Genomic DNA, 26059 nt, shown 5'->3' on the forward strand with positions numbered 1-26059 from the left:
TGTGCTTGATTTGTGGAAACCTCCTCGTTGCACCTGATGCAGAATAAATAAGGTCTCCTTTCTAACATGACTCTGTGTTTAGAGAGCTCCTAAAGTCAGCAACGAGAGGGAACAGACCCAGTGATCCATCTGGGATGTCCCTGTGTCCCAATAGCCCCGTGTGTGGCTGTTGAGGGCTTCCCCGAATGGCCACAGCAATAATTGATGGCCGAGGTCACCCCGGCCTGGTGGGGCGGCTCGTCTTTCCCTGCCCACAGGTTTCATTTCCTTGGCTGAGAAGAGCCGGAGACTCCCGGCTGCCGCTGGCACAATGGTGGATCCTGTTCCCCATCAATCATTCATGTCCTCGCCGCTGGAAGGGGTTTCTTGGGGGCTGCTGGAGTGGAAATGGGGGAGGGATTTTCTGACCTTCGTGATATTATCTAGGTGCTGGCAGCACCAGAGAAGGTTGGAGGTACCTGGGTCACCCGCTGTCCCCACAGGGTGAGTGGTGTGGGGGCTGAAGGGAACACAAGATTTAGAGGGGACATGGGATTTGTAGGGGACACGGGATTTATAGGGAACATGGGATTTGGTGGGGACAGAGGGTTTGGAGGGGACATAGGACTGGGCACATGGGGTTTGAAGGGGACATGGGGTTGGGAGGGGACACAAATTTGGAGAGGAAACAGGTTTTTTGGGGTGTCATGGGAGATGGTGGGGATACAAAATGATCTAGGAATTTTGGGAGGCGGCATCCCCCCCCATTCTGCTGGAGCCATGGGGTCCAGGACAAGTCAGGGCTGGCTGTGGCCAGGGCTCTGCTCTCCCCTCCATAGGGACAAACACCGCCGTGTCCCCCCTCCCGGTGTCCCCATGCGTGTCTTGAGCTGCATGAAGTACCTGATGTTCATCTTCAACGTGCTGGTGTTTGTGAGTCCACCTGGGCCCCGTGGGGTGCAGGGGTGGAGAGAACCTGTGCCTGGGGAGCGACATCTCCAGCTGGCTCAGGGGTGGGTGACACCGGTCCCAGGGAGGGGACCAAGGGTTCAAACATCCCCCATCCACATGGGCTGCCATTTCCATCTGACTCGGATGGGTGACGCCCAGCCCAGGGAGGGGACCAAGCCTTGGACATCCCCTGACCCCATGATCATCTTCGGACCTCCCCCTGCAGGCTGGGGGGACATGCCTGGTGGCCGTGGGAGTCTGGGTGGCCGTGGACCCGGCTGGTTTCCAGGACATCGTGGCTGCCAGGGCTGTGCTGAGTGCAGGCGCGTGGCTGCTGCTGGCCCTGGGCATTGCCCTGTCCCTGCTGGGCTTCCTGGGCTGCTGCGGGGCCCTGCGCCGGAGCCGCCCACTCCTGCTGCTGGTGAGGCAGGGAGATGGGTGGGAAGGGGCTGCAGGATGTGGGCAGAGGCACTGGGGGCAGGAGTCATGGGCTGGAGGGTGGTGGGGGATGCAGGTGTTCCTCATCCTCAATACATCCTGCCATCCACTCCCCATCTTGTGAGTCTCGATTTAGAGCCCAGAGGATTTATAAAGCCACTAAGTGGGGTCAATTCTCTCTGAAGCCACTGGCTTGCCCCACATGGCATTTCCAAGATATCCCCACTGCTGGTGAGGGGCAGAAACACCTGTTTGAGCACCAACACCCCCATTTCTTCAGCATCCCCAGTCCCTTGCAGATGGTGCTTGTTTTTGACCCCTGCCTTGCAGCCACAGTGGTCAGAGACGTGAAATCTGTTCCCAGGAGCTGCACACACATCCCTCATCTCGAAGATGCTGGGCACAGGCAGGGCTGGTGCAGAGGAGGGCAGGGATAATGTGAGCAAGCTGCTTGTGAGATCAGGCTGGTCTCTGACTCCTTCACCTGCTGCCTTCCAGTTCTTCATCCTCGTCAGCCTCGTCTTCCTCATGCAGCTTGCTGGGGCCGTTCTCTTCCTGGTGCACTGGAAAAAGGTACTGGCACCGTCCCCAGGGTCGCCAGCCTCCCTCTGTCACACCATGGCCATGGCTCAGAGCCCACCAGGCAACTGGGGCTGGCGTGGGGACACCCTTCCCCTCACCTCCATCACCACAACACAAACCTCAAAGCAGGTGGGGGGAGGGGGGGGGTCCACTGGGTGCCCAACTCCCCTCCAAAGGAGCTGGTGCTGAGCAGAGTGGAACAGTCCCAGCCCTGGCACCAATCCCACAGGTCCAACCCGAGCACTTCCTGTCCGAGCTGAGGAGGAACTATGGTGGGGATGAGGGTGCTGAGGTCTTCTCCACAGCCTGGAACACCCTCATGGTCACGGTGAGCACCTGGGAGGCTCCTGGGGGTGTGTGGAGCACACACAGGATCCACCAAGGGTGAGCACGGTGATGGTGTTTCCCTTCTGTTCCAGTTCTCGTGTTGTGGCGTTTTAGGACCTGAAGACTTTGGGAACGGCTCCCGCTTCCACGAGCTGCACCCAGGGACGCCATGGCCACGGGCATGCTGTGCCCGGAATGGGCTTCTGCAGGCAGGAGAGCTCCTGGGCTGGGAGCAGTGCCAAGACAGAAGCCCTGGCTACATCCACGAGCAGGTACAGCACAGCTCTGCTGTGCCCATGTCCCTGTCTCAGCCTCAGCCCTTCCCAGGCTCACAGAGCAGAGCATGAGGGACAGGAGCCTGGGACAGTGCCTGGGTGTGGTTCCACAGTCCAGGGGCTCCCAAAGTCCTCAGCTCGTCCTGCCACAGAGAAGACCCGACCCCCCCCCCCCCCCCCCCCAGTCCCCCTCTGGGCTCCCCGTGGCCACGGGGAACACGAGAGAGCCCCTCCCTCCTCTCCCTGCCCCAGGGCTGCTTCTCCACCTTCGGCAGGACCCTGCAGAGGTACATCTCCCTCCCTGGGACCTGCAGCTTGGCCGTGCTGGGCATTGAGGTAATGAGGGGGGCTGGGGACAGGGCAGGCAGAGGGTCCCCTCTTTGTGGCAGGGGGGTTGCTCAGCAGGCAAGGAGAGCACAAAGGGGCTCAGGTCTGTCTCAGGGTACAGAGCCCACTCTCCACTGCAGATGGGGCAGGTGAAGGGACAGGGGAGGCTTTGTTTTGCTCCCCCCCTGGGTCTCCTTGCCCTGGTGTCCCTGTGCAGCACCAGGACAGCTGGCCCAGGCCCCTTGAGGGGCACAGCAATGGTCCCAGGCCAGGGACCCTCCAGCCCCTCTCTGCTTCCAACCACAGCCAGGCCTGGCCTGGCCCAGCCCTGCCGTGGGGCTGACCCTCTCCCGCCTCCGCCATTCCAGATCTTCGCAATGTTCTTCGCCTTCTGCCTCTACTACAACTTCGACTGAGTGGGACAGGGACAGGCTCAGGGCTCTGGGAGCAGCCGAGGACACAGCCTTTCCTCACCCATCAGACTCAGCTCATCACTGAGCTCCATCACTTCCCAGGCACTGGGAACCTTGCCGAGTCCTGTCTCTGCTCCAGAGGTGGGCCTGGCTCACCCTTCTGGGAGCAGGGACAGGCCATGGGTTAAATTCCCAGCAGGGAACCTGCAGAGCAAGAGGCTGAGCACCGCACTTGCTCCCCCTGCGAGCTGCAGCCAGCCCTCATTTTTGCATCCCTGGAAGTACTGAGAACTGTCCTCCTTGGCCCAGTCCTCTCGTGCTCCTCACCCTGCACATCACAGCGCTGACATCCTGCTCTCTTCCACATCCATCCACTCCCAGATCGCCAGGAATCTTTTGGGCTCTTCCTCCCCTGCCCTGAGCTGGTTCTTGTCACTGGCCACCTCCTGGAGTCACAACAGAGCCAAGACACCATCCAGGTTATCCTAAATGGTCCAACTGGAACCTAACAGACTGCTCTGGAGAGCCAGGTTGTAAGAGTTGAGTTTAATGACTTCACCCCTTGAGGTTACATGGCAAACGAAGCCTTTCCCAGGAAAGGACTCCCAGCAGCTGGTTCTGACCTGTCTGCTGCTCAGCTCCTGCTCTCAGCCCGTTGTGAAAATAGAAACTGAACTACTTGGTGCTATTCCCATGTCTCTGAAAGCTGGGAATTGGAAGCTGAAGTGGTGCTTCCAGTTTTCCTTTTCTTTTGAATATTCCAAAACCTCCACTCAACAAAATGGAAAAATAGATATAAAAGCTTTATATTTTATTAATATAATGGAACTTTTCACCAAAAAAACCACCCCATGCAAGGGAACAGAAACCCAAAGCTGGTGCAGCCCTTTAAAGGCAGACTCTTTCCTTGTACCTGTGTGAGGGGAAGGGGACAGTGACAGCCCCAAGAGAACAAACCCCCCCTCAGGAATCTGGGCAGGATTTCTTCTCCTTCCTGCTGATGTTAACCCCTTTTCTTTTCTGCGCGGTCGATTCACTGCTGGCGCTTGTTTCACTTTGGATGATTTTCTCTTCCAAAGGCTTGGAAGCCTGTGATGACCCAAGAAATAAAAGAGCTGTGAATAATTTAATTTTACAGCCATTGGAGTGCCCTGTGCTCCACCAAGGTAAGAGCTGACTGTACTCTGGCTCTCATGCAGTGAGCCTTTGCTGTTCTGCTCCCGCTGCTGGGGTTTTTAGGAAGGGGGATGACAGGAGAGCAGGATGACTGAGCAGAGCAGTGGCACACACAGAGGAGCTGGGTTGCTCCAGGGCTCTGTGTGTTGGTGCAGGGATGGCTTCACTCTGTGCCCTCCTGACAACCACAGTGAATTTGTTAATGGGTTCAGAGCTGGAGCAGTGAGCACGACTGCCAGGGCTCCTGCAGGGAAGATAGCCTCATCCCAGAAAGGGTGTTATCCAAACAAGGTGCAGGGAGGGAAGGCACCTAGGGAAGGCAGAAGGCCCAAAGGTAACTGATTTTTGGGCAGAGTTTTTTATCTGCTTAAGTGTGATTTATTTTTAGGAAACTCATTCATGAGGTGAGGGAGAGGAAAGAAGGCAGGAAGAGAAGAAAGGTGATGGGAGGAAGGCTGCACTCCACCAGGGAATAGGGAGACCAGGGAACAGAGATGAGGGAGAACAGGGCTGCAGGATCCCTGGGAAAGGTTTATCCATCTGCCCCTCCTCCTTGAGCAGCACAGCAGTTATTAGTGAATGAGCATTTAATTGGAAGGAGAGAATGTAATGAGCTTAAAAAAATATAATGAAATTAAATACAGATCCAAAACACAGAGCAGAAGGGGAGGAAAGACAGAACAAAGCAACTGTGAAAAGGAAACTGAGACAAAAGGACTGTAGACCAAGAGGGAGCTACACCCAGTGAGCAAAGCGTGGTCCTTACTCTCAGCTGCCCTGCGTATTTCTCAGTCCACTCCCTGGCGTTGAGCAGGAACAGCTGCTTGTTGTACTTGTACTCCGAGGACTAAATGGGAAGAGCAAGACAAAGACAGAGATTTGATTGAATACCTGTCATCAAGAAGCTGGCACCAAGTCTGGCTTTAGGACTCCTAAACCACACTAAAACCACAACAAGCAGAAAGTGTAAAATCCATTTAGTTTGCTTGAAGACCTCAGGCTGCCATTTGCACTGAAGAGAATGGCTTGAAGACAAAATCTTGACCATCTCTTCTGGCCTCAGCTGCCTCAGGGAAGCCCAGGGACACCCCAGCTGATCCAGGTCAGGCCACACCCCTAGTGTGTCAATCCAGAGCAAGTGAAGCAGAAGCTGAGCCTAAATCCAGCCCCCCACTCCCTCCCCACCTGTGTCCATGGCCAGGAGAGAGGGAGAGGAGCTCACATACAATGTCAGCCATGAGAGGGTCATCAGGGTTGGGCTCTGCCATCAGCAGCTGGATGGAGGTCAGCAGGGTGGAGATGTTCAGGGAAGGCCTCCATGCACCCTGTAAGGAAATGGGAGGAGAGCAGCAGCTCAGAGAGAGAAACCAGCACATGGCAGCCCAGAGACACCTCAGAACCCACAGCACTTCAACCCAACCTGCCCACAGCTGCCTTGGACTTCCAGCACCTACTGCCCCATGGAACACACCAGACCCACTCTCAACACAAGGCTCCAAGGAAGCCCAGCTGACAGCCAGGGCAGTGGTCATGGCTCCAAGGCGGCCAGAGCTCAAAGGGCATTTGGAAAAAGCTCCCAGGCACACGGTGGGACTCTGGGCTTGTCCTGTGCAAATCCAACTCATGGCCCCGATGATCCCTGCGTGTCCCTTCTAACTCAGGAGATTCCATGATTCTGTGGGCTGGATCTCTGCTGTGTTGGGGCAACTCATTTTCAGACCTAATGCCTTTTGACTCCAATCCTTAAAACCTTGGAAACTCATATGGAACAAAGAACATCATGTTCTGGCTCTAAACAAATGAGATGCCACTCAAAAACTTCACTCCCTGCTCCCTGTAAATAAGTCAGGAGTAAACAGACATTCAATCAGGCTTTTACAAGGAGCAGATAAGGAGGTCATTATCCTGCCCAGGCTCACTTACCCACACCCAAGCACTGTCTTACCTTCGGGGGTAACTTAAGAACATCCAGGCAAATCCTCCCAGCAGAGTCGATGTTGGGATGGTAGATGGGGGTCAGGAAGCGTATCTTTGGTGGCTCAAATGGGTACCTGAAGGCACAAGCATTAAGAAACAGAAGTTATTGTTATATCTGTAGGCCAGTTGTTTTGCCACCCAAGCAACGCCATAGCTTCCTCCTCTCACCCTACATGACACCCTTCCCCACAAATCTTTGGAGGCAGTGCTCTGCCTTTGCTGCTTCCAGCTGTGTCTGACCAGCACTTCCCCGGATAGACTTCCACAAGGGAACAACATAAGAAACTTTGTACTGATGAACAAGCTCTTTCCAGAAAGCTTTGAGACAGTATGAGGAGGCAAAAGTCTTATCATTGCACTTTTAGGTTTTTAATCACACATCTTTGATGTTCAATGCAAAATAAGTGTATCAGCCACTGGAAAAATCGCATTCCTTAAAAAAAAGGGTCTCAACCCCATTCCTTGTTGGGAGGATAAAGGAAAAACCCACATGTTAGCATTTACAGCAAATACATTACAGCAGTTTACTCACATTTGAAAGCAGGACTACACCAACTACTTAACCAGACAAACAGCCTGCTCTGGGTTGGAAGGGACCTCAAAGCCCATCCAGTCCCACCCCTGCCATGGGCAGGGACACCTCCCCCTGTCCCAGGTGGTTCCAAGCCCCGTCCAGCCTGGCCTTGGACACTGCCAGGGATGGGGCAGCCCCAGCTGCTCTGGGCACCCTGTGCCAGGGCCTCCCCACCCTCACACAGGTACCCACTTACCTTTCAGGAACTATGATTTCCAGGTTGAATATTCCTTTCTCATATGGTGTGTCCACACCTCCTAAAATTTCTTTAGGAGCAAGATGAAAATACAAGAATTACACCAAAATCAGAATTACAGAATGGTTTGGGTTGGAAAGGACCTTCAAGATCATCTGGTTGACAGCAGTCCCCACATACCTCCCACAGTTAAAGAGCAGCTCAGGTGATAGAATCATAGAATGTTAAGGGTTGGGAGGGACCTTAAAGACCACCCAGTTCCAGGAACACCTTCCATCATCCCATGGAGCCATGAGGCTCCAAGCCTCACCCAACCTGGACACTCCCAGGGATGGGACGGCCACAGCTTCTGTGAGCAACCTGTGCCAGGGCCTCACCACCCTCACAGGGGAGAATCCAGGAATAAAAAATGTCATCTTATGTGAGACCAGCTCCCCTCCACAGCATCTAAACTGAGGGCAGACCAGCCAAGGCACAGGCCAAGCTGTGTTTAAAGGAAAATAAAATCCAACACTTCCACATAGCCTATAAAGGCCAGAGCACACAGCAAGCACAGACCTAGCAGCAAATTGCAGCCCAGCCCTGCCTTTGGGAAGCCCCAAGGTACGTACGTGCCCGCAGGTCATCGAGCTGCCCGTTCTGCCAGCAGGTGATGCCCGGAGGTGGCTCCGTAGCCAGGAGCGAGAGCTCCCTTGTCAGCCGCGAGGCTCTCTGCATGGTGCTGGAGCTCTGACACCGGATTCTACTCCTGACAAACCCGGATTTTAAAAATACCACTTTATACTGAGAATTTTTTTTGGCTACAGATGTGGATTTTGAGCTGTTATCCTGATGTGATACCAGTCACAGAGAGGCTGAACCCGTTCCTGGAGCTGCTCTCGCACCTGCTGGAGGAGCGGAATGAGACTCTTTATAATCCATGCCATCTCCTCAGTCCCCAGCTGAGTCTAATAAACCCTGGGGTTTACCAAACCCTAAGGAACTGGGAGGCCATGACCAGGCTCTAAACCCCTCATGGAACTGTAGCATCTGCCCCAGGACCAGCCATGTCCCTTCATGGTTAGGGTACACGCTGCCCTGCTGGAGCCACCCATCAGTGCCCCTTCCCACCCCAAGGCCCCATCTCCCCCTTCCTGTGCAGGGGGAATCCGAAAGCTGCCCAGGGATGGGCCACTCCCGGCCACAGCAAACTCCCAAAGCAGGGGTCTGCTCTGCCTCCCCAGCCCCCATGGCCAGGGCCATGGGGACACCCGCCAGCCCGCCCTGAGAGGAACCTGTCCCAATAACACACTACAGCCCTACCACCCACGCTGAGGATGGGGGAGCCCCCTAGGCCTAACTTCCCCCACCAGGGATTATCGTTTCCCTCAGGCACCACTAGCACGGACTCCCCCGCCCGAGCACCCCTCAGTTTCACTGCACCCCTAGCCCGACTATCCCCACTGAAGAAGCGCTTCACCCCCCTTCATCAGCCTAATTAATTAACCCCTCAGCTTAATTACCCCCGCACCCAGACAAGAGCTGCGCCCCTCTTCCCACAGATAGGAACAACCTCCCAGAGCCTCACCCCTCCCAGAGCCCTTACACAATCCCTTCGGAACGACCTCCACCCTCTCTACTTACTAATTACCCCCTCACTCTAATTAACTAACGACCCACAACCACCGAGCCCCGCGCTCCCGCCCCCCAGGCCCGTGAGGCGGCGCGCGGCGGGGGCGGGACTTCCGCTATCGCCTGGCAACGGCGGACGCCTGCGGACAGCCCCGCCCCCCGGCCCGCAGCTCGGGAGCTGATTGGGCAGTGCCGGCGCTCGGCCACGCCCCCCGGCCCGCAGCTCGGGAGCTGATTGGGCGTGCCGGCGCTCGGCCCCGCCCCCTCATCCGAATCGAAGCTCTGTCATTGGGTGAGCGCTGCGGGCGGGAACCCTCGCCCCGCCCCTCGCTGGGACCCGCTCGGGGGCGCGGCCCGGAGTTGCGGTGGGGAGGCGGGAGCGGGGTCGGGGCCGTTCCGCGACCCTCCGGACCCCCGGCTTTGGGACACTCCGGGCCTGGGACCCTCCCAGCCTGAACTGCGTTAAACCTCCGCGGACAGGGGGTAGGGCCCCGCTGGGAACGGTTCTTACATAACCCGCCCGTCCCGGCGTTGTGTAACCGGCCCCGTGGGGCGAGGCACCGGCGCCGCGCCCGCCGGCCCCGCAGGAGGGAGGTAAAGGCGGCTCTGGGAGCCACCCCAGGGAGGAGGTGGGGGACCAGGCCGGGCCGTTCGCCCCCAGCTGCTGCGGGACTGGCGCAGGGGCCGCCCTCCCTCCTTCCCTCCTCGCCACTTGCCCGCCCGTCTGAGGGGCCCGGGCAGGGGATGCTGGAGCCCCGGCCCCAGACCCGCACCCCACTTCCCTCCCCATGGATAGAGACTCTCGGGGGTGGTTCTCAACTCGCTGCAGTAGAAGCCCCAGTCAAGCCCCTACACTTGGGTGGGCTTGGGACTTATTTCCTACTTTGACTCAAAATGCCATTTTCTTGCATCAAAGCTGTATCCAGCACCGTATTTACCACCGAGAGTATTCAAGCAGGGAAAAGAACCTAGAGGTTGGAATCGACAGTAGCCTCAGGTCTGGCTCAGTGTGGAGAGTGGGATTATAGAACCAGATTTGTGCAAAAAATGCCTTCTTAGATCCCAGAATTACTAATAATTGAAGAATTGTTCTCAAGCCTGTCAAATCAGAATAACATTAAACAACGGTGATAATTATTCCACTTTCCAAGCCCGACTGTGGTTTCAGAGAGCAGGTGTGGAGCTGCTCTGTCCAGGTGTCCGGCACCTGTGTTTAAGTGTTTTACTATTGCTTCTGAAGCAGCCAGGATATAGTCAAGGAGCATCTGTGTTTGGATTTGATAATGGAGAGTGCCCCACAGAGGAAATTAAACTGTAAAGTTTCTCTTCCCAGTTCCTAGGCCTTGGTCTGTCCCTGCCCCGTGTGGCTCTGCTGGCTCCAAGGACCAGTGGGACCAGAGAGGAGCTGCCTGCAACCCTCCTCCTTCTCTCTTGGGAATTATAGAAAACCCTGAGTGCCTTGGACCATCTTTGATGCAGAATCCACCTCAGTGCAGATATTTATGGTATTTAGGGGTTTTTAAACCTGGGCAACTAATTTCTTGATGCCTGTAGGAACAGGAGCACCACAGTGGGATTTGGATAGTGCCACTGACAGCCCCTGCATCCCTTCAGCACATCCCTGCCTGGGAGAGAAATGCTCAGCAGCGAGAGAGCCAGGATCAGTGACCGTGTGACCTCGTCTCTTTGGGGTGACGTGTTGTGAAGATCCTGGCGTGTCAGCTGAGCAACCCTCAAGGTAAGGCTTAGTTTTTCCTGCTTTCTGTCTTGATGTGCCTGTCCCAAAGTGTAGGGATGAATCCAGTGAGAGGTGTATTTTCTGCCTGCCTGGTTGATTTTTGGGGAACAGATGTGATCCAGATGTGGCAGGGAGTCTGCCCAGCCTTGCTGGGTGAATGGACTCGAGTCACTGGTTCATGGAGAAATGGAAGAGTAGCAGTGGATAAATCCCAACGTGAGGTCAATGACAGACAGCACCTGCTCTGCCTTCTCTAGCATCCCAGAGGATCTTTCCCTTCTTCCTGACAGGACAGGAGTGTCCAAGGGCGCAGTTCCTTTCTGACCCCACCCATGGCCTGCACAAGTGATCCCCCTCCCCATTCCTTCCCACCCAGTAGGGGATCCCAGCTCCTCACCCAGCCTTGACAGCTCTTTGTCTCTGGGCTCCCTCCCTCCCCAGTGAGTTCCAGCCCCTTTTAATGGAGCCCCTGCTCCTCCCAGCTCCTTTTAATGAAATCCCTGTCGCCCCAGCTCTGATTCCCCCAGTCCCCTTTAGAATCCCCAGAGCTACCCTTGACCCGGACCCTGCAGCCCACCCAGGCCCTGGCCTGGGGCCCACCTGCTCTGTGCCCAGTCCCTGTTATGGTGTAATCCTGCTCCCCACTGCTCCTGCAGGGATGCCACCCCTGGAAGGGATGGAATGGGCCCCAACCCAGGGACACATCTTGGGGCCATCCATGGCCTGTGTGGGGCACTGGGCTCAGAGCAGTCCCAGCTGTGTGGGACCAAGGGGCACTGGGTGAGTGTGACCCCACAGGCTTCATGGGGTTGCGGGGCCCTGGATTTGAGGTGACCCTGCAGACCATGTGGAGCCACAGGGCTTGGGACAGCCCCAAAGGCTGTGGGGGCCTTGGAACCCCTGACTGGGGCAGTCCTTCAGTGAGGCTAGCTGGTGCATAGGGTGCAGGGGACTCTTCCAGCATGCTTTGCATGGTTTAGTACCCAAAAATGCCAGCTGGGTGCTCCTCTGAGCAGCGGGAGTCACCTTGTTTTTCCGGTTCTCCCAGGAAGTGGGTACAGGGCCGTGCCGAGCTGGGCACCCCACACGTCCCAGCCCTCACTGGGCTGCACCCCGTGCTCGTGAGTTTGGGGCCTTACTTGGGGGGTTGTACCACAGTGGGTTTGTCTGGCTGCTGCCAGTACATGTGTTTGGGAATAGAGCAAATCAGATTTCTGCAAAAGCTGCTGGCTGTGGGTTGAGCCGGGACAAGGGCTGAGTCACCTGGGGCAGCCATTGGTGAGGGGGTGAGTGGAGCTGTTTGGCTGGAAGAGCAGAGCTGGATTAGGGATTGCTGTTTGGTTCTTTGCCAGTGCCTAATCTCTTAGTTCTCCTCTGGGGGTAACACTTGAAATTAGCAGCAGGTGGGGACGCACCTGGGAGGTGGGCATTGAACTTTCCCGGTTTTCCACGGGAGAGCGAGATTGGGAGGTGCTGCTGGGCTCAGTGCAGACACGAGGTGGCAGCTGGGCTCCTCCTTTGCTTCCCGGCACCTGCTTAGTCCATTGTCCTGAACAGGGCAGCCAGAGTTTGGGAGCTGCTTCCCACACTCTACCCTGAGCCACTTCTTCCTGAGACCCAAGGTCAGCGCTCCTGCCAACCCTCTGAACTCAGCTGAAGGGGTTCAAAGGGGAATAAATGTATGAGTCAAGAGTAGTTTTGTGTCATTATCACACCCAGCTCTGCTCTGGAGACAGGCTGGGAGAGCTGGGGGTGTCCAGCCTAGAGAAGAAAAGGGGAGACCTTAGAGCCCCTTCCAGGGCCTAAAGGGGCTCCAAGAGGGCTAGAGAGAGACTTCTGATAAGGGTCTAGAGGAACAAGACAAGGGCGAATGGCTTCCCACTGCCAGAGGGCAGGGTTAGATGGGATATTGGAAGAAATTCTTCCCTGTGAGGGTGGCAGGCCCTGGCACAGGGTGCCCAGAGCAGCTGGGGCTGCCCCTGGATCCCTGGCAGTGTCCAGGACCAGGTTGGACAGGGCTTGGAGCAACCTGGGCTCATGGAAGGTGTCCCTGTCCATGGCAGAGGGTGGAACTGGATGGGCTTTAAGGTCCCTTCCATCCCAAACCAGTCCGGGATTCTGTGAAGTCCATAAATTCAGATGTCTCCTACTAAAATCCCCTGGCAGAGGGAGTATTGTACCAGGTCTCTGATGAGCTGATTGCTCCTGTGGACTTCCTTGAAATCAGCTGATGACTTCCAGAGGGTTTGCTGACAGCCACATTTGTGGGGTTAAAAAGTGTTTGTGCACTAAATGGAGCTCTGGCAGCTCCATCTGTTTTGATTCCTTCCTTCTGGTGAGTGTTATTGGGATGTAATTTCATTGAGGGATTTAATTTAAGGATTTGAGTGACTCATTTGGGGCAGAGACCACTCTCTGTGGAGCTGGGTGGTGATCCTGCTGCTGAATGGTGGGGCCAGAGGAGAGGTTTGGTCTTGTTCCTGCTTTTCTCTCTCATGAAAACTTATCAAAGCAAGAGGTTTGTGGTAAAAACTGCAGAGGAGTTTTTTTGAGCTCTATTTCCAGTTGTTAATTGACCTTGTTCTCTCAAGGGATTGGGTATCCTGAATTCCAGGAGTTCCCTTCCTCCTGTAGCCAGGATGCTGCATCGAACCATTCACCTTTTCCGGAAGGAGCTCCGGCTCCACGACAACCCGGTGCTGCTGGCTGCCCTGGAGTCCTCAGAGGCCCTGTACCCCGTGTACATCCTGGACAGAGCATTCCTGACCTCCTCCATGCACATCGGGGCCCTGCGCTGGCACTTCCTGCTCCAGTCCCTTGAGGATCTTCACAAAAACCTGGGCCAGCTGGGCTCCTGCTTGCTGGTTATTCAAGGGGAGTATGAGACCGTTCTTAGGGATCACGTCCAGCAGTGGAACATCACCCAAGTGACGCTGGATGCAGAGATGGAGCCGTTCTACAAGGACATGGAGGCCAACATCCGGCGCCTAGGGGCAGAGCTGGGCTTTGAGGTGCTCTCCCTGGTGGGCCACAGCCTGTACAACACCCAGCGGTACGTGGCTGCCCCAAACCCACACATGTCTCCAGGGGGGTAATTTTAGAAGAGAAAAATCCAAGTGTCTTGGATTTTCATTTGGAGAAAGTTGGACTGGCTGAGGTGAACATGGTGCTGTTTGCTGGAGAAACTTTGTGTGCTCCTCTGTTGGAAGGAACAGAAGAGATTGTGACAGGTTTCAGGATTTCAGCCTAAAGACCTGGTTAACTTTTTCCTTTTGGGCAGTTTAATTCACCTAAAAACTTACTCTTTTAAACAGAGTGGAAGAAATTCTCTAACTCATTTAATAGGACTCGTAAAAGTTCTGTTAAATGTGGTAAAGAATTTTTGGCGTCAGATTTTTTCAAAATCTTTCGAATCAGCTTTCACTGGTGTCTGGAGACACTTGGATCCAAACTGTTACTCAGTGCTGAATGACTGAAAGTATTGAAATTACTAAGAAGGAAAATAGGAGTTACTAAAGCAGCCCTAACACTGCAGTTGTGCACAACCCCAAAATTACGGAAATGAATGGATGTGTGTAACTTGCAGTCTTGAATTCAAGCTGTTTGCACAGGTGATTGCTCACAAACAACAGTTATTTACTGCCCTGAACCTGGTTTTTGTGACACCAGAGGCATCCCACACCCTGTCCTGTGTGTCCTGCCTGTGTGTGGCTGTACAGGTGAAACCATGGCTGGAATCCTGATCCCAGTTTTGTTGTCTCAGGTCTTGAGAAACTGCTCTTGAGATGGATGTGCATTCACTCAGGGGAGTTTTACTTGTAAAATCTGTAATTTCCACGTTCAGTTGCACTGATGGAATTGTTACAGCCTGTGATGTCACCTTCCTGTCCACTGGCAGCTCCAGCTTCTTCCTTGGTTTCTGTTGTGTGAAAAGTGATCTTGGTTTTTTTTTTAGCATTTTGGACCTAAATGGTGGGAGTCCCCCATTAACTTACAAGAGGTTCCTTCACATTCTGTCTCTGCTTGGTGACCCTGAGGTGCCTGTCCGAAACCTCACAGCTGAAGACTTCCAGTAAGTATCAGCCAGTGAGTGGGAATTGCTGGGCCTCTTTCTCTGCCCAAAAGAAGAGCCAGGGCCAAATGATAATGATGCATTTTAGACATTTTCTTGTTTTATTTCTGTGTGTGGAGGGTTATAGATTCTATATACAGGGGATGTGACTGTTGTTAGGCGGGGAGAGCAGATGGTGGAATGGTCTGATACTCAGCTCTTTTGGTATTTGTGCAGCAGATTTCCCACCATGTGGGACACCTCATGAAATAATGGTTGGATTCAATGATTTAAAGGTCTTTTCCAACCTTAATGATTTTGTGATTCCATAAAAGTCTTAAGCTTTTGCAAGGCACCTTGAGAAAAGCTTTTAAGAGATGGCAAACTCCTACAGAGGAATGCCTGGGGAATTTACTCAAAGGCATGCTCTACATTCCTCTCAAGATTTTGGACAGGAATTGGGTGAACCACTATAGTTTGTTTTATGCAGGAAGTTCGGTGGAATAATCCTACTGTTCCCTCCTGGCTTTAAATCTCTCCTCCCCTCTGCTGTATGGGAAAGAGGGACTGAGCTCGTGTCTCCCAGGACTTGAGAAGAAGCTCAGAGTCAAGGATGTCTTGTGTTTAGCTCTGCATGAGGAGAGGTCAGTGATCCAAAGGGAGGTAAGACTGGGGCAGGAGAGAGCTGGGATGGGACTGCAGGTCCTTGGGATTCAGTATCAGATTCCTCCTGCATGGCCTCAGCTCAGTGCCCTCAACCCAGGCTTGGGTCTTCCCATCTCGGGGGAGTCCTGTTAACTCCTGAGTATTGTCCTCAGACAGTCTGATGACAGGACTCATGTAAGTACTGGGATATATAAATTCCTATATTTTTTCCTAGCACTTTTTTTTCCCCTTTCTTGCCTAATTTGTTTGTTTGGACTTTTAAAATTAATGCTGATGAGAGAGAAGTGGTTCACATACTTCCCAGCAGGCCTGAGCTATGTCAGTGCTCTGAGAGCTGCACTGGCTCCAGCTCTGTAGGTGTCTGCAGCAGCGCTGAGCTCAGGTTTGTCCCGGTAAGTACAAAGATCTGTGGATGTCTGAGCTCATTCCTGGGTTGTGAGAAATCTCTGTACCACCAACACTTCCTTGGGCATCTTCATCTGGTTTATAAGGTGGGGAAGAAAAACCAAACTGATGCTCTTCCAGCCTTATGGGGGGCAGAGGCCTTGGGAAGCCTCAGCAGCTGAGGCTGAGGAGATGTCGGGGGGCTGCTCAGGGGTGTAGGCTTGGGGAGCCCCCACCTTGGTTAGCAACGAGCAGCCAGGGTGGCCCAGGGAGCTGATCTGCCTCCTTCCCTATGAAACTGAAAGAGAGCAGGTTTGGATTAGATGTTGGGAAAAATTCTCCCTGTGAGGGTGGGGAGGCCCTGGCACAGGGTGCCCAGAGAAGCTGTGGCTGCCCCTGGATCCCTGGAAGTGTCCAAGGCCAGGTCGGCTGGAGCTTGGAGCAACCTGGGACAGTGGAAGGTGTCCCTGCCCATGGCAGGGGTGGGAATGGGTGAGCTTTAAGGTCCCATCCACCCAAACCAGTCTGGGATTCTGTGAAACCTCTCCGGAGTGACCTCAGAGGCACAGGATCTGGAGTGGCCTTTGGAGGCAGCACCAGAATTGTGTTTAGGCTCTGAGGAGGCTCTTAGTTCCCTCCTAGGGATGGATGTGACAGCTGGGAGCAACTGGAGAGGAGCTGTCTCCGAGCCTTGTGTAGGGGATGGGAACTAAAAGGGGTCTGAGCTGTGGGTCTGCAGCTGCCCTGAGTACTGTAACTTGGTGGGACTGTTCCTCTTTCCCCAGTTCAGGCTAGAATTCCCTGGAGCAATTGCAGGATGAGCTGCTCTTCCCCAGGAGAGTACAGCCTGGCATTTCTGGCTGTGCTTTCATTCCCTGTGCTCTGGTTGGACCGTGACAGAGGAGACTTGGCGTGTGCCATGGACAGGGGCTGCCTCCTTCTCCTGGCTCCTGTTGCCCCTTTCAAAGTTTTCTCTCTCACCTCAGGAGATGTAGGGCCCCTGAGCCGGGCCTGGCTGAGTGTTACAGGGTGCCTCTCCCTGTGGATTTGAAGATTTCCTCAGAGAGCCTTTCCCCTTGGAGAGGAGGGGAGACTGAAGGGCTGCAGCGCCTGGAGCAACACTTGACTGACCAGGTCAGCCCTGGTGGAACACAGGGGGGATGGTGGTGGTTCCAGGTGGGCTGAGGTCAGTGCCCAGCTTGGCTTGGAGGAGGGTGGCAGCTTGGGCTCAGGTTGTGTTCTTGATTTCTGGGAAGCGGGCGTGTTTTCCAGGCGTTACATCAAACAAGCTCCTGTGATAGTGAAGCCAGTTCCAAGAGCTTTCCTCTGTTTATTACTGGACATTTGTAATCTTGTGCTGCCTGAACCCAGATTGCTGTTTTCATTTCAGGGCTGGGTGACAAGTTTTACTAAACCAAGGACAATCCCAAACTCGCTTCTTCCAAGCACCACAGGCCTGAGCCCATATTTCAGTATGGGCTGTCTGTCAGTTCGGACCTTTTTTTATAGGTTGTCAAACATATATGCTCAGGTAAGCAAATAATTGCTCCAAGGTAAGCAAATCCAAAACTGTGACATGTCTGGCACGGCAGGCAGGATTTAACACTCAGATCATCTTGGTAGAGACTTGGTGTATCAAAAATGCTGCTTTGTTAATGTCTTCTCACAGTGTCTCATGAAATCTGTGGAGTGGCTTCATGTTGTGTGAAACACCTGTGAGTGTTTGTGGCTCTTCCCAATTAAGTTTTAGAAACAGGATATTCATATTCTAAATTCATATTTTCATCAGGGGCTGTAGTGACAGGACAAGGGGAAGCTTCAAACTGAAAGAGTAGGGTTAGATGGGATATTGGGAAGAAATTCCTTCCCTGTGAGGGTGGGGAGGCCCTGGCACAGCGTGCCCAGAGGAGCTGTGGCTGCCCCTGGATCCCTGGAAGTTTCCAAGGCCAGGCTGGACAGAGCTTGGAGCAACCTGGGCTAGTGGAAGGTGTCCCTGCCAGAGGGTGGAGAAAAATGGGCTTTAAGGTCCCTTCCAACCCAAATCATTCCATGGTTCTATGAATAGGGAGCAAGCAGACATGGGATCAGCATGGAAGCCCAGGAAAACCTTCCTAAAATTCAAGGATTTTAGTTTGTTTGTCTGGTGGTACAAGTCCAGGTGTGCAGTCCTGCACTTTGGCCACAATAACCCCCTGCAACCGTACAGGCTGGGGACAGAGTGGCTGGACAGTGGCCAGGCAGAAAGGGACCTGGGGGTGCTGGTTAACAGCTGACTGGACATGAGCCAGCTGTGCCCAGGTGGCCGAGAAGGCCAATGGCTCCTGGCCTGGATCAGGAATGGAGTGGCCAGCAGGAGCAGGGAGGTCATTCTTCCCCTGTACTGGGCACTGGTGAGGCCACACCTCGAGTGCTGTGCCCAGTTCTGGACCCCCCAGTTCAGGAAGGACGTGGAGATGCTCCAGCGTGTCCAGAGGAGGGAGACAGGGCTGGTGAGGGGCCTGGAGCACAAGCCCTGTGAGGAGCGACTGAGGGAGCTGGGGTTGTTTAGCCTGGAGAAAAGGAGACTCAAGGGTGACCTTATCACTCTCTACAACTCCCTGAAAGTGGCTGCAGCCAGGTGGGGGTCAGTCTCTTTTTCCAGACAGCAACCAAGGAGACAGTCTCAAGCTGCACCAAGGAAAATTTAGGTTGGATGTTAGGAAAAAACTTTTTACTGAAAGAGTGATAAAGTTCTGGAATCATCTGCCCAGGGAGGTGGTGGAGTCACCATCCCTGGCTGTGCTTAAGAAAAGATTGGATGTGGCACTCAGTGCCATGGTTTAGTTGAGGTGGTGTTACGGCATGGGTTGGACTCGGTGATCTTGAAGGTCTCTTCCAAGCTGGTGATTCTGTGGTTAAGGGCAGGTTTTGATCAGTTTATGCAATTTTGTTTCTGGAAATCAACTGGTTTTGTCTTAGACAAGTTTAAATTGTAGCATAAACCAAAACCACGTTCAGAAAACTTGTTTGATTCTTAAGAAAAAGTGAGCTTGAAACCAACCCAAGAAAACCAAGGCCCTCCTGAACCTCCATCTTAAGATTATCTCTTGAGACGTGGCTGAGCCACCTGAATTCAGTTAACACGGTAATAAACACATGTTTGGTGTAAGAAATCCCAGTGTGACACTGGTTTGGAAGGTAGATGGAGAATGTTTGAGGTAACACTGAGGTCTGGCAGTTTGGCTTTGCTTTGGGCCAGACAGTGTTGCCTCAGATCTTTGACTGCCTTGACTTGAACGTTGAAGTGCCTTGAAACCAGTATTGTAGTCAGATTAATCTTTATTTTATGGGCCTGACAGTCACAAAATGAGTGAGGCTGCAATGATAAGTATGAACTGAAGCTGTCACCTTGTGTCTTTTGCAGGCAAAGCACCACTCTCTGCCCCCATTGTCACTCCAAGGGCAGCTGTTGTGGAGGGAATTCTTCTATACAGTAGCATCAGCAACCCCCAACTTCACCCAAATGGCTGGGAACCCCATCTGCCTCCAGATCTCCTGGTACAAGGATGCAGAGAGGCTCCACAAATGGAAAACGGTAACTGAGGCACACGGCCACAGCAGCTGCATTGGAGCTCGGGGCTTTCCTCTTCCCTTCACTGCTGGCAGTTTGAGGGACCAGCTGTGAGAGCTGGGAATGTTCAGCCTGGAGAAGAGAAGGCTCCAGGGAGACCTTAGAGACCCTTCCAAAAGGAGCTCCAAGAGAGCTGGAGAGGGACTGGGGACAAGAGATGGAGGGACAGGACAAGGGGGAATGGCTTCCCAGTGCCAGAGGGCAGGGATAGATGGGATATTGGGAAGGAATTATTCCCTGTGAGGGTGGGCAGGCCCTGGCACAGGGTGCCCAGAGCAGCTGGGGCTGCCCCTGGATCCCTGGCAGTGTCCAAGGCCAGGTTGGACGGGGCTTGGAGCAGCCTGGGACAGTGGAAGGCGTCCCTGCCCATGGCAGGGGGTAAAATGAGTTTTAATGTCCCTTCCCACCCAAACCAGGCCGTGATTCTGTGAAGGCAGTGTATGAGGGGAGGGCTGATGTTCCTGTTCTGCTGCAGGCACAGACAGGGTTCCCATGGATCGATGCCATTATGACCCAGCTGCGCCAGGAAGGCTGGATCCATCACCTGGCTCGGCATGCTGTCGCCTGCTTCCTGACACGGGGGGACCTCTGGATCAGCTGGGAAGAGGGAATGAAGGTTCACTGCTGGCTTTTATTTTCCTCTGTTCTGCCTGGCCCTGAGAAACCCTGCACAGCCTGAGTCTAGCAGCGGGAGGGTTCTGCAGGGCAGGGCTTTGTTCTGAGCCTTCCTGTGGATCTCAGGGTTTATGGAATCTCTTGGTTTGTCACTCGGTGCAGTGGTGGTCCCTTCCCCAAATCCTCGTGATTTTTGGATAATGAGGATACTGGTGGAGATGTGCTCAGTCTGTAGCAGGTCCCAAACCCAGAGTTTTTGGGTTGCTCTGGCTTCCGTCTTTGTGGAGAGCATGCCCAGGCAGCCCAGGCCCCACAGTGCTGTGCTTCCAGCAGCAACCCCCCCTTCACCTCCCAGCCTGTTTTTGTCTAGTTTTTGCAATGTAGCCATTTCAGGGATGTTTTTCTCTCTCTTCCCTGACGTGCAGGTGTTTGAAGAGCTGCTTTTAGATGCTGACTACAGCATCAACGCTGGGAACTGGATGTGGCTGTCAGCCAGCGCCTTCTTCCACCAGTACACGCGGATCTTCTGCCCTGTCCGCTTTGGGAAGCGCACGGACCCCCAGGGCAACTACATCAGGTCAGGGGACATCCCACCCCACCCCACCATCTCCCTGAGAGCTTCTCAAGCTCCTCTGACAGCAGGAGCTGATGAACTGGATCAGTTTGAAACACACACACACACACACACACCTGTTAAACAGCACTCATAGCAATGGTCTTGTTGAACTCATGAGGAAACTGAAGCGTGGAAAGCAGAGAGGTACCTGTGGTTCCAAGTGATGGCTGAGCAGGGCTTGTGTTCATTTGTGAGCATTTGTTGCCTCCAGCGCTGTGTTTGATCACCAGGCTGGCTCCTCTTTCTAATGGATTTGAGTAGAACTTCCCACAGTTTCCCTGTTTCCAGTCAGCACTTTGTTTCTTGCTTTTCATAGAATTCTGGGATGGTTTGGCTTGGAAGGGACTTTAAACCTCATACAGTTCCACCCCTGCCGTGGGCAAGGGCACCTTCCACTATCCCAGGTTGCTCCAAGCCTGGCCTTGGACGCTGCCAGGGATCCAGGGGCAGCCCCAGTTTCTCTGGGCACCCTGTGCCAGGGCCTGCCCACCCTCCCAGGGAGGAATATCCAATATCCCATCTAACCCTGCCAGCCTTTAGTTGCACACACATGGGTTTTATTTTCCACTCTGAGTCTTCTCTGTTTCAGAGACTCATTTCCTTGTGTCTCCACAAGGTGCTGATGGGCTCTCTCAAAGCACAGAGGGTTTCCTGAGCTCACTGTGTTCATGTTGAGCAAACAGCTCCATTTCCCCACAGCTCTTCCTCCCCTCCTCTCTAGATTTGGGTATTGCCAAGGAGAAGCCCGTGCTGAGGTACCTCACAGAGTAGGACAGAAAATGACTTTTGTTCTTTAAATTTATTAATGTTTAAGATTAAATGTCAGTGAAATGGTTTTGGATAAAAATACATTTTGGATGAAATCAAAGCTGAAGTACTGTTTAAATCACCCCATTTATTCTATGCTGTAAAGTTAACTTTTGGAAGACATCACCTATGGAGGTTTGAGAACATAAATCCACTTCTTTTGTGGAGAATGAATCAGAACTTTCCCATGGATTGTAATACCAATATTAACATGGCACAGGTTGGTTTACACTTCTCTGAATATATGAATATTTGCCTGCAGGATTCTAAACCCCCCTATTATCCCTGTTTTGTAGGAAATACTTGCCTATACTAAAGAACTTTCCCTCCAAGTACATCTACGAGCCCTGGACAGCATCTGAAGAAGAGCAGAAGCAAGCAGGGTGTATCATTGGTAATTCGTTCACATTCCTTGCTAAGGATTTTCTTGCTGCTAACTGTCCAAATTAAATGTGTCTGAGATGGCAGCATCACACTTGCAATGTAAACCATTTCTCTTCTGAAAATGGACGAATCTAACAGCCTCCCTTCTGTTCATTCTCCATTAACATTTTTTTATTGGAGTCTCATTTCAGAGTACATATTCTTGCCTCAACTTTATGTCCTAAAACTCTTGGATCACTCCAGGCTTTTGCCTTTGAATTTATCCATCTTGGATGCTTGGCTGCTTTAAATAGTATCAGAACATCTTGTGCTTTTACTCCTGCTCTAACACATCTTTGAAGGCTCTTATGTCAAAGTGGGAGCTCATCTCTTTGATGGAGAGGATTAGGCACTTCCATTTAAGAAAAGCTGGAAGTGTTTTAAATTTGGGGAAATGTCCTTGCTGAGCCCAGTAAAGGCTCTGCCTCCATGTTGTCCAGGTCAGGATTACCCCTTCCCCATGGTGAACCACAAGGAAGCCAGTGACCATAACCTGCAGCTGATGAAACAGGTCAGAGAGGAGCAGCACAGAACAGCCCAGCTCACAAGAGGTGAGAGGTGCTGCAGCACCCATGTTCCCTGTGCTGTGGCACACAGGCTGTCCCCAGGAACCCAGGGCTCTGGGGCTTGGCTTTGGGTGCTTTTCCAGGGTGCTTTTCCTCTTTGGATACCAACATCATGCACAGCTCTTGCAGTTACTGTTAAAACACTGTCCCAAGTGGGAGAACAAGAGTTTGAGCCTTTTCTACCTTCCCTCTCCCCTTGGAGCATCCTTCTGCCTGCTGCAGAAATCCTTCCCAAAGCCAGATCTTCTCCACCTGCCCCCACTCCCCAGCCCCAGGCTGGCTGGGTGTGTCTCCAAGGTGCAGAGATCTGTGCAGCTCTGCCCATGCCTCTTGTGAGCCAGAACATCCTTGTTTGTCCTTGGTACCATGCTCTGCCCTGAGCCATAGCAGAGATTGAGATTCCCACTGAGCACAAAGCTCTGGAGAGGTGAGTTGTTCCAAGAAATTTACCTTTTGGCCTGGTTTTCTGTATTGCTTAACCCTATGGATAACAAACAGGTAGTTATCAGGCAAAGCTAGAACACTCAAACTGTGCTGAGCTTGAAGTAATTAATTAATTAGGTATTTCCAGTCACACAGGTGTGTCACTTTTGGCACCTGTGCTCTTAAAATTGAGATCCCAGGGCCTGTGCTGAGCTCAGAGGAGTCCTTCACAGTAAAACATGGAATCTCAGCCTGGTTTGGGTGGGAAGGGACATTAAAGCCCATCCAGTCCCACCCCTGCCCTGGGCAGGGACACCTTCCACTGTCCCAGGCTGCTCCAAGCCCCGTCCAACCTGGCCTTGGACACTGCCAGGGATCCAGGGGCAGCCCCAGCTGCTCTGGGCACCCTGTGCCAGGGCCTGCCCACCCTCACAGGGAGGAATTCCTTCCCAATATCCCATCCAGCCCTGCCCTCTGGCACTGGGAAGCCATTCCCCCTTGTCCTGTCCCTCCATCCCTTGTCCCCAGTCCCTCTCCAGCTCTCTTGGAGCTCCTTTTGGAAGGGTCTCTAAGGTCTCCCTGGAGCCTTCTCCAGGCTGAACATTCCCAGCTCGCCCAACCTGGCTCCATAATGGAATTTAAGTGACAAAATACCTTTTTATTTAACAGTGGGCCACAGCAGCCTCTCTTTATTTTATAGAAACTCAACATGCAGCAGCTGGGGGGAACCTTAACTATCCCTTCCTTCACTGCTCTGGTCTGAGGGCATTAATTGTTCCAAACCCTGGAATGGATACCTCTGAATGTGTCCAGGAGGTTGCACACTGGAATAGTTCAGCTATAACCACTGCATGCTGGCAGTTCTTCCAGCAGTTCTGTGGTACCAGGGACTCAGTGGTGCTCCCAGCATGCTGCTGGGGATAGGTAGAGCCAAAATCTTGAGAGTCCCTGACTCCAGCACCCAACTCCGTATGAAAACCAGCTCATAGAGGTGAGCAGATACTGGAATATAGTAAGGGCCAAGGAGTTGCATTGGGCTTGGAGCTGTCTGCAAGGTGTCTCTGCCTGAGCTTTAGGGCCCATTCCAACCCAATCCATCCTGAGATTCCATGGTTCTTGTTGCCTATGAACAGAAGCATTTTCTGATACTTTGTGTCTTCACCTGGCTGAAGTCAGAGAAGAATGTCCAAACTTTAATCCTTCTTCCCTTCTCACTGTAGATGATGCAGATGACCCCATGGAAATAAAGGTAAAATGTGACTACTCTGAAGAAAGCATTTCGAAAGGAAAAGTGGCCAGGACGACAGAATAAACCGAAATTCCCTCAGGTGTCACCTGCTGGGAACCAGAAAAAGGCAAGAAGGGAGAGCCAGGGGCCAGCTGAGCTGGCCAAAGCACTGTCCTCTGTTCTTTGCCCTGCTAATGGTTCTTCTTGCTTGTGACCTGACCTCAGGAGAAGTGTTGGATCTAGAGTAGTGTTAGTGCAGTTATTTTGGATGGAATTGTTTATCTTTGAGTGGCTTCTGGGCCATTGTTTGAAGCTGTTGGGTGAATGCAAGAGGTGCCTGGTTGTGGCAGGGCCTGCTGCTGCAGCATCCTTCAAATCCACGTGTTTCATGCACCTGTTTAAATAGATTTTGTGATAAATACTCATCTCAACGTCAGAAGACCACGTGCACATTAATGTGGTTGCACATTGGTATTAGGACCTTGTTTTGCTTGCCTTGTAGAGACAGAGACTTAGGGACGTTCAGATTATTTATTTTAAATTCCCAGTTTGTGATTGTAATCCCCAGTTTGGGGAGACAGCAGAGTGCAGCCCCTTGTACTTTGTGTGTAGTTTTTAAGTCATAAGTAGGAATTACTATGCATTTTAAGAGCAATGTTAAAAATATCTCACTAAATTACTAAATATCTCACTAATATACAGCTCTATCACCATAATTCTCCTCTTTGGCTAATTCCTCTACACGTGCAGGGCAGAGGTTAATTCTATCATGTACCACATGGAAAAATTTTACCTGCCACTGCAATGTGTTGTTGTGAAGTTTGACAAGGCTGGATTAGTCAGTTATGGTTGGGGGTTTGGGGGTGGGGGAGTGCAGGCAGTATTTTGGCTTTGGAGAGAAATAAAACTCATTTCTGACATGAACAATGCAAGGGCTCTGGAGCAATCTGTTACCACGATTGATATCCATTGGTCCTCTTGGGAAACCTGGCAGCACAGCAGCCCCAGCAGCAATCCAAACTCCTTGGAAGCATCCCGGGATCCAGTGCAGGAGCAGCGTGGGAACCACGAGCGCCAGGAGGAGGCCACAAACTGCAGGACCTTTCAGTGCTGCTGGAGGCCTGCAGGACCTGTCAGGGCAGAGCACGCTGGCAGCAGGGCAGTGAGGTATAAATACAAAGCTGCAAGGACCCTCCTGCTGCTCCAAGCCTGGAGATGCCCATGTTCCCTGACACTCCAGCCCTCCAGCAAACCTAATGACTTGCAGGGATGGCCAGAATGAAAGGCCTCCTGCTCCCCCTTTAGGGAAGGTAGAATTTCAAGGTGGTGCTTGTTTTTTTGGGGAGATCTGCTGCTCTGAAGCCTCTTAGCATCCCTCCCCTCTGTCACTGGGCTCCTTGCTGTGCCTGAAGGGATTTATGGCATCCCTGAAGGGATTACTCCCATCCACAAGACGGGCTGGAAGGAGGATCTGGGAAGCTCCAGGCCTGTCAGCCTGACCTCAGTGCCTGGTGAGATTATGGAACAGATCCTCTTGGGTGCCATCACACAGCACCTACAGGATGCCCGGGGGATCAGACCCAGCCAGCATGGGTTTAGGAGGGGTAGGTCCTGCCTGACCAACCTGATCTCCTTCTGTGACCAGGTGACCTGCCTGGTGGGTGAGGGGAAGGCTGTGGATGTTTGTTTGGACTTCAGCAAGGCCTTTGCCACTGTCTCCCACAGCAAACTCCTGGAAAAGCTGCAGCCCATGGCTTGGACAGGAGCACTCTTTGCTGGGTCAGGAACTGGCTGGATGGGCAGGCCCAGAGTGCTCGTGAACGGTGCTGCATCCAGAGGTGGCCAGTGACCAGTGGTGTCCCTCAGGGGTCTGTGCTGGGCCAGTTCTGTTCAATACTTTTATTGATGACATGGATGAGGAGATTGAGTCCACCATCAGTAAATTTGCAGGTGACACCGAACTGGGAGCGAGTGTGGGTCTGCTGGAGGTAGGAGGGCTCTGCAGAGGGACCTGGACAGGCTGGATAGATGGGTCAAGTCCACCAATGTGAGGTTTAACAAGTCCCAGTGTAGAGTCCTGCACTTTGGCCATAAAACCCCTTCAGA

The 26059-nt window shown here is 53.0% G+C and overlaps 3 protein-coding genes across 10 annotated transcripts; 2 read left to right on the plus strand and 1 right to left on the minus strand.

Moving 5' to 3' along the window:
• Window positions 1-855: 855 nt before the first annotated feature.
• LOC125338030 (tetraspanin-18-like) lies at window positions 856-3295 on the plus strand. Its single transcript, XM_048328338.1, has 7 exons — window positions 856-912; window positions 1157-1351; window positions 1867-1941; window positions 2180-2278; window positions 2370-2549; window positions 2805-2888; window positions 3248-3295. Exons 1-7 carry the CDS (start codon window positions 856-858, stop codon window positions 3293-3295), a joined length of 738 nt encoding a protein of 245 aa, XP_048184295.1.
• Window positions 3296-4088: 793 nt separating this feature from the next.
• On the minus strand, window positions 4089-8936 carry UBE2T (ubiquitin conjugating enzyme E2 T). 5 transcript variants are annotated; one of them, XM_048328350.1, is made up of 7 exons: window positions 8839-8936; window positions 7827-8102; window positions 7216-7285; window positions 6414-6519; window positions 5695-5793; window positions 5235-5315; window positions 4089-4381 (listed from the first exon to the last, which is right to left on the minus strand). In XM_048328350.1, the coding sequence occupies exons 2-7, from the start codon at window positions 7930-7932 to the stop codon at window positions 4256-4258; spliced, it is 588 nt and encodes a 195-aa protein (XP_048184307.1). In that variant the 5' UTR covers window positions 7933-8102; window positions 8839-8936; the 3' UTR covers window positions 4089-4255. The 5 variants fall into 5 exon arrangements, with proteins under 5 accessions (XP_048184307.1, XP_048184308.1, XP_048184309.1 ...); XM_048328351.1 differs by having other exon boundaries at window positions 8801-8928; XM_048328352.1 differs by having other exon boundaries at window positions 8783-8928.
• A 226-nt stretch (window positions 8937-9162) lies between these two features.
• LOC125337898 (cryptochrome-1-like) lies at window positions 9163-24877 on the plus strand. Of its 4 annotated transcripts, XM_048328137.1 has the most exons (13): window positions 9163-9420; window positions 10160-10331; window positions 10441-10564; window positions 13156-13616; window positions 14520-14636; window positions 16652-16799; window positions 17056-17196; window positions 19069-19239; window positions 19751-19891; window positions 20316-20467; window positions 21610-21707; window positions 22177-22287; window positions 23946-24877. In XM_048328137.1, exons 4-13 carry the CDS (start codon window positions 13204-13206, stop codon window positions 24035-24037), a joined length of 1584 nt encoding a protein of 527 aa, XP_048184094.1. In that variant the 5' UTR covers window positions 9163-9420; window positions 10160-10331; window positions 10441-10564; window positions 13156-13203; the 3' UTR covers window positions 24038-24877. The 4 variants fall into 4 exon arrangements, with proteins under 4 accessions (XP_048184094.1, XP_048184092.1, XP_048184093.1 ...); XM_048328135.1 differs by lacking the exon at window positions 10160-10331 and having other exon boundaries at window positions 10381-10564; XM_048328136.1 differs by lacking the exon at window positions 10160-10331 and having other exon boundaries at window positions 10387-10564.
• The last annotated feature ends 1182 nt before the right edge of the window (window positions 24878-26059 follow it).

This window comes from Corvus hawaiiensis, chromosome 24 (genome assembly GCF_020740725.1).
Source record: "Corvus hawaiiensis isolate bCorHaw1 chromosome 24, bCorHaw1.pri.cur, whole genome shotgun sequence".
Taxonomy (NCBI): Eukaryota; Metazoa; Chordata; class Aves; order Passeriformes; family Corvidae; genus Corvus; species Corvus hawaiiensis.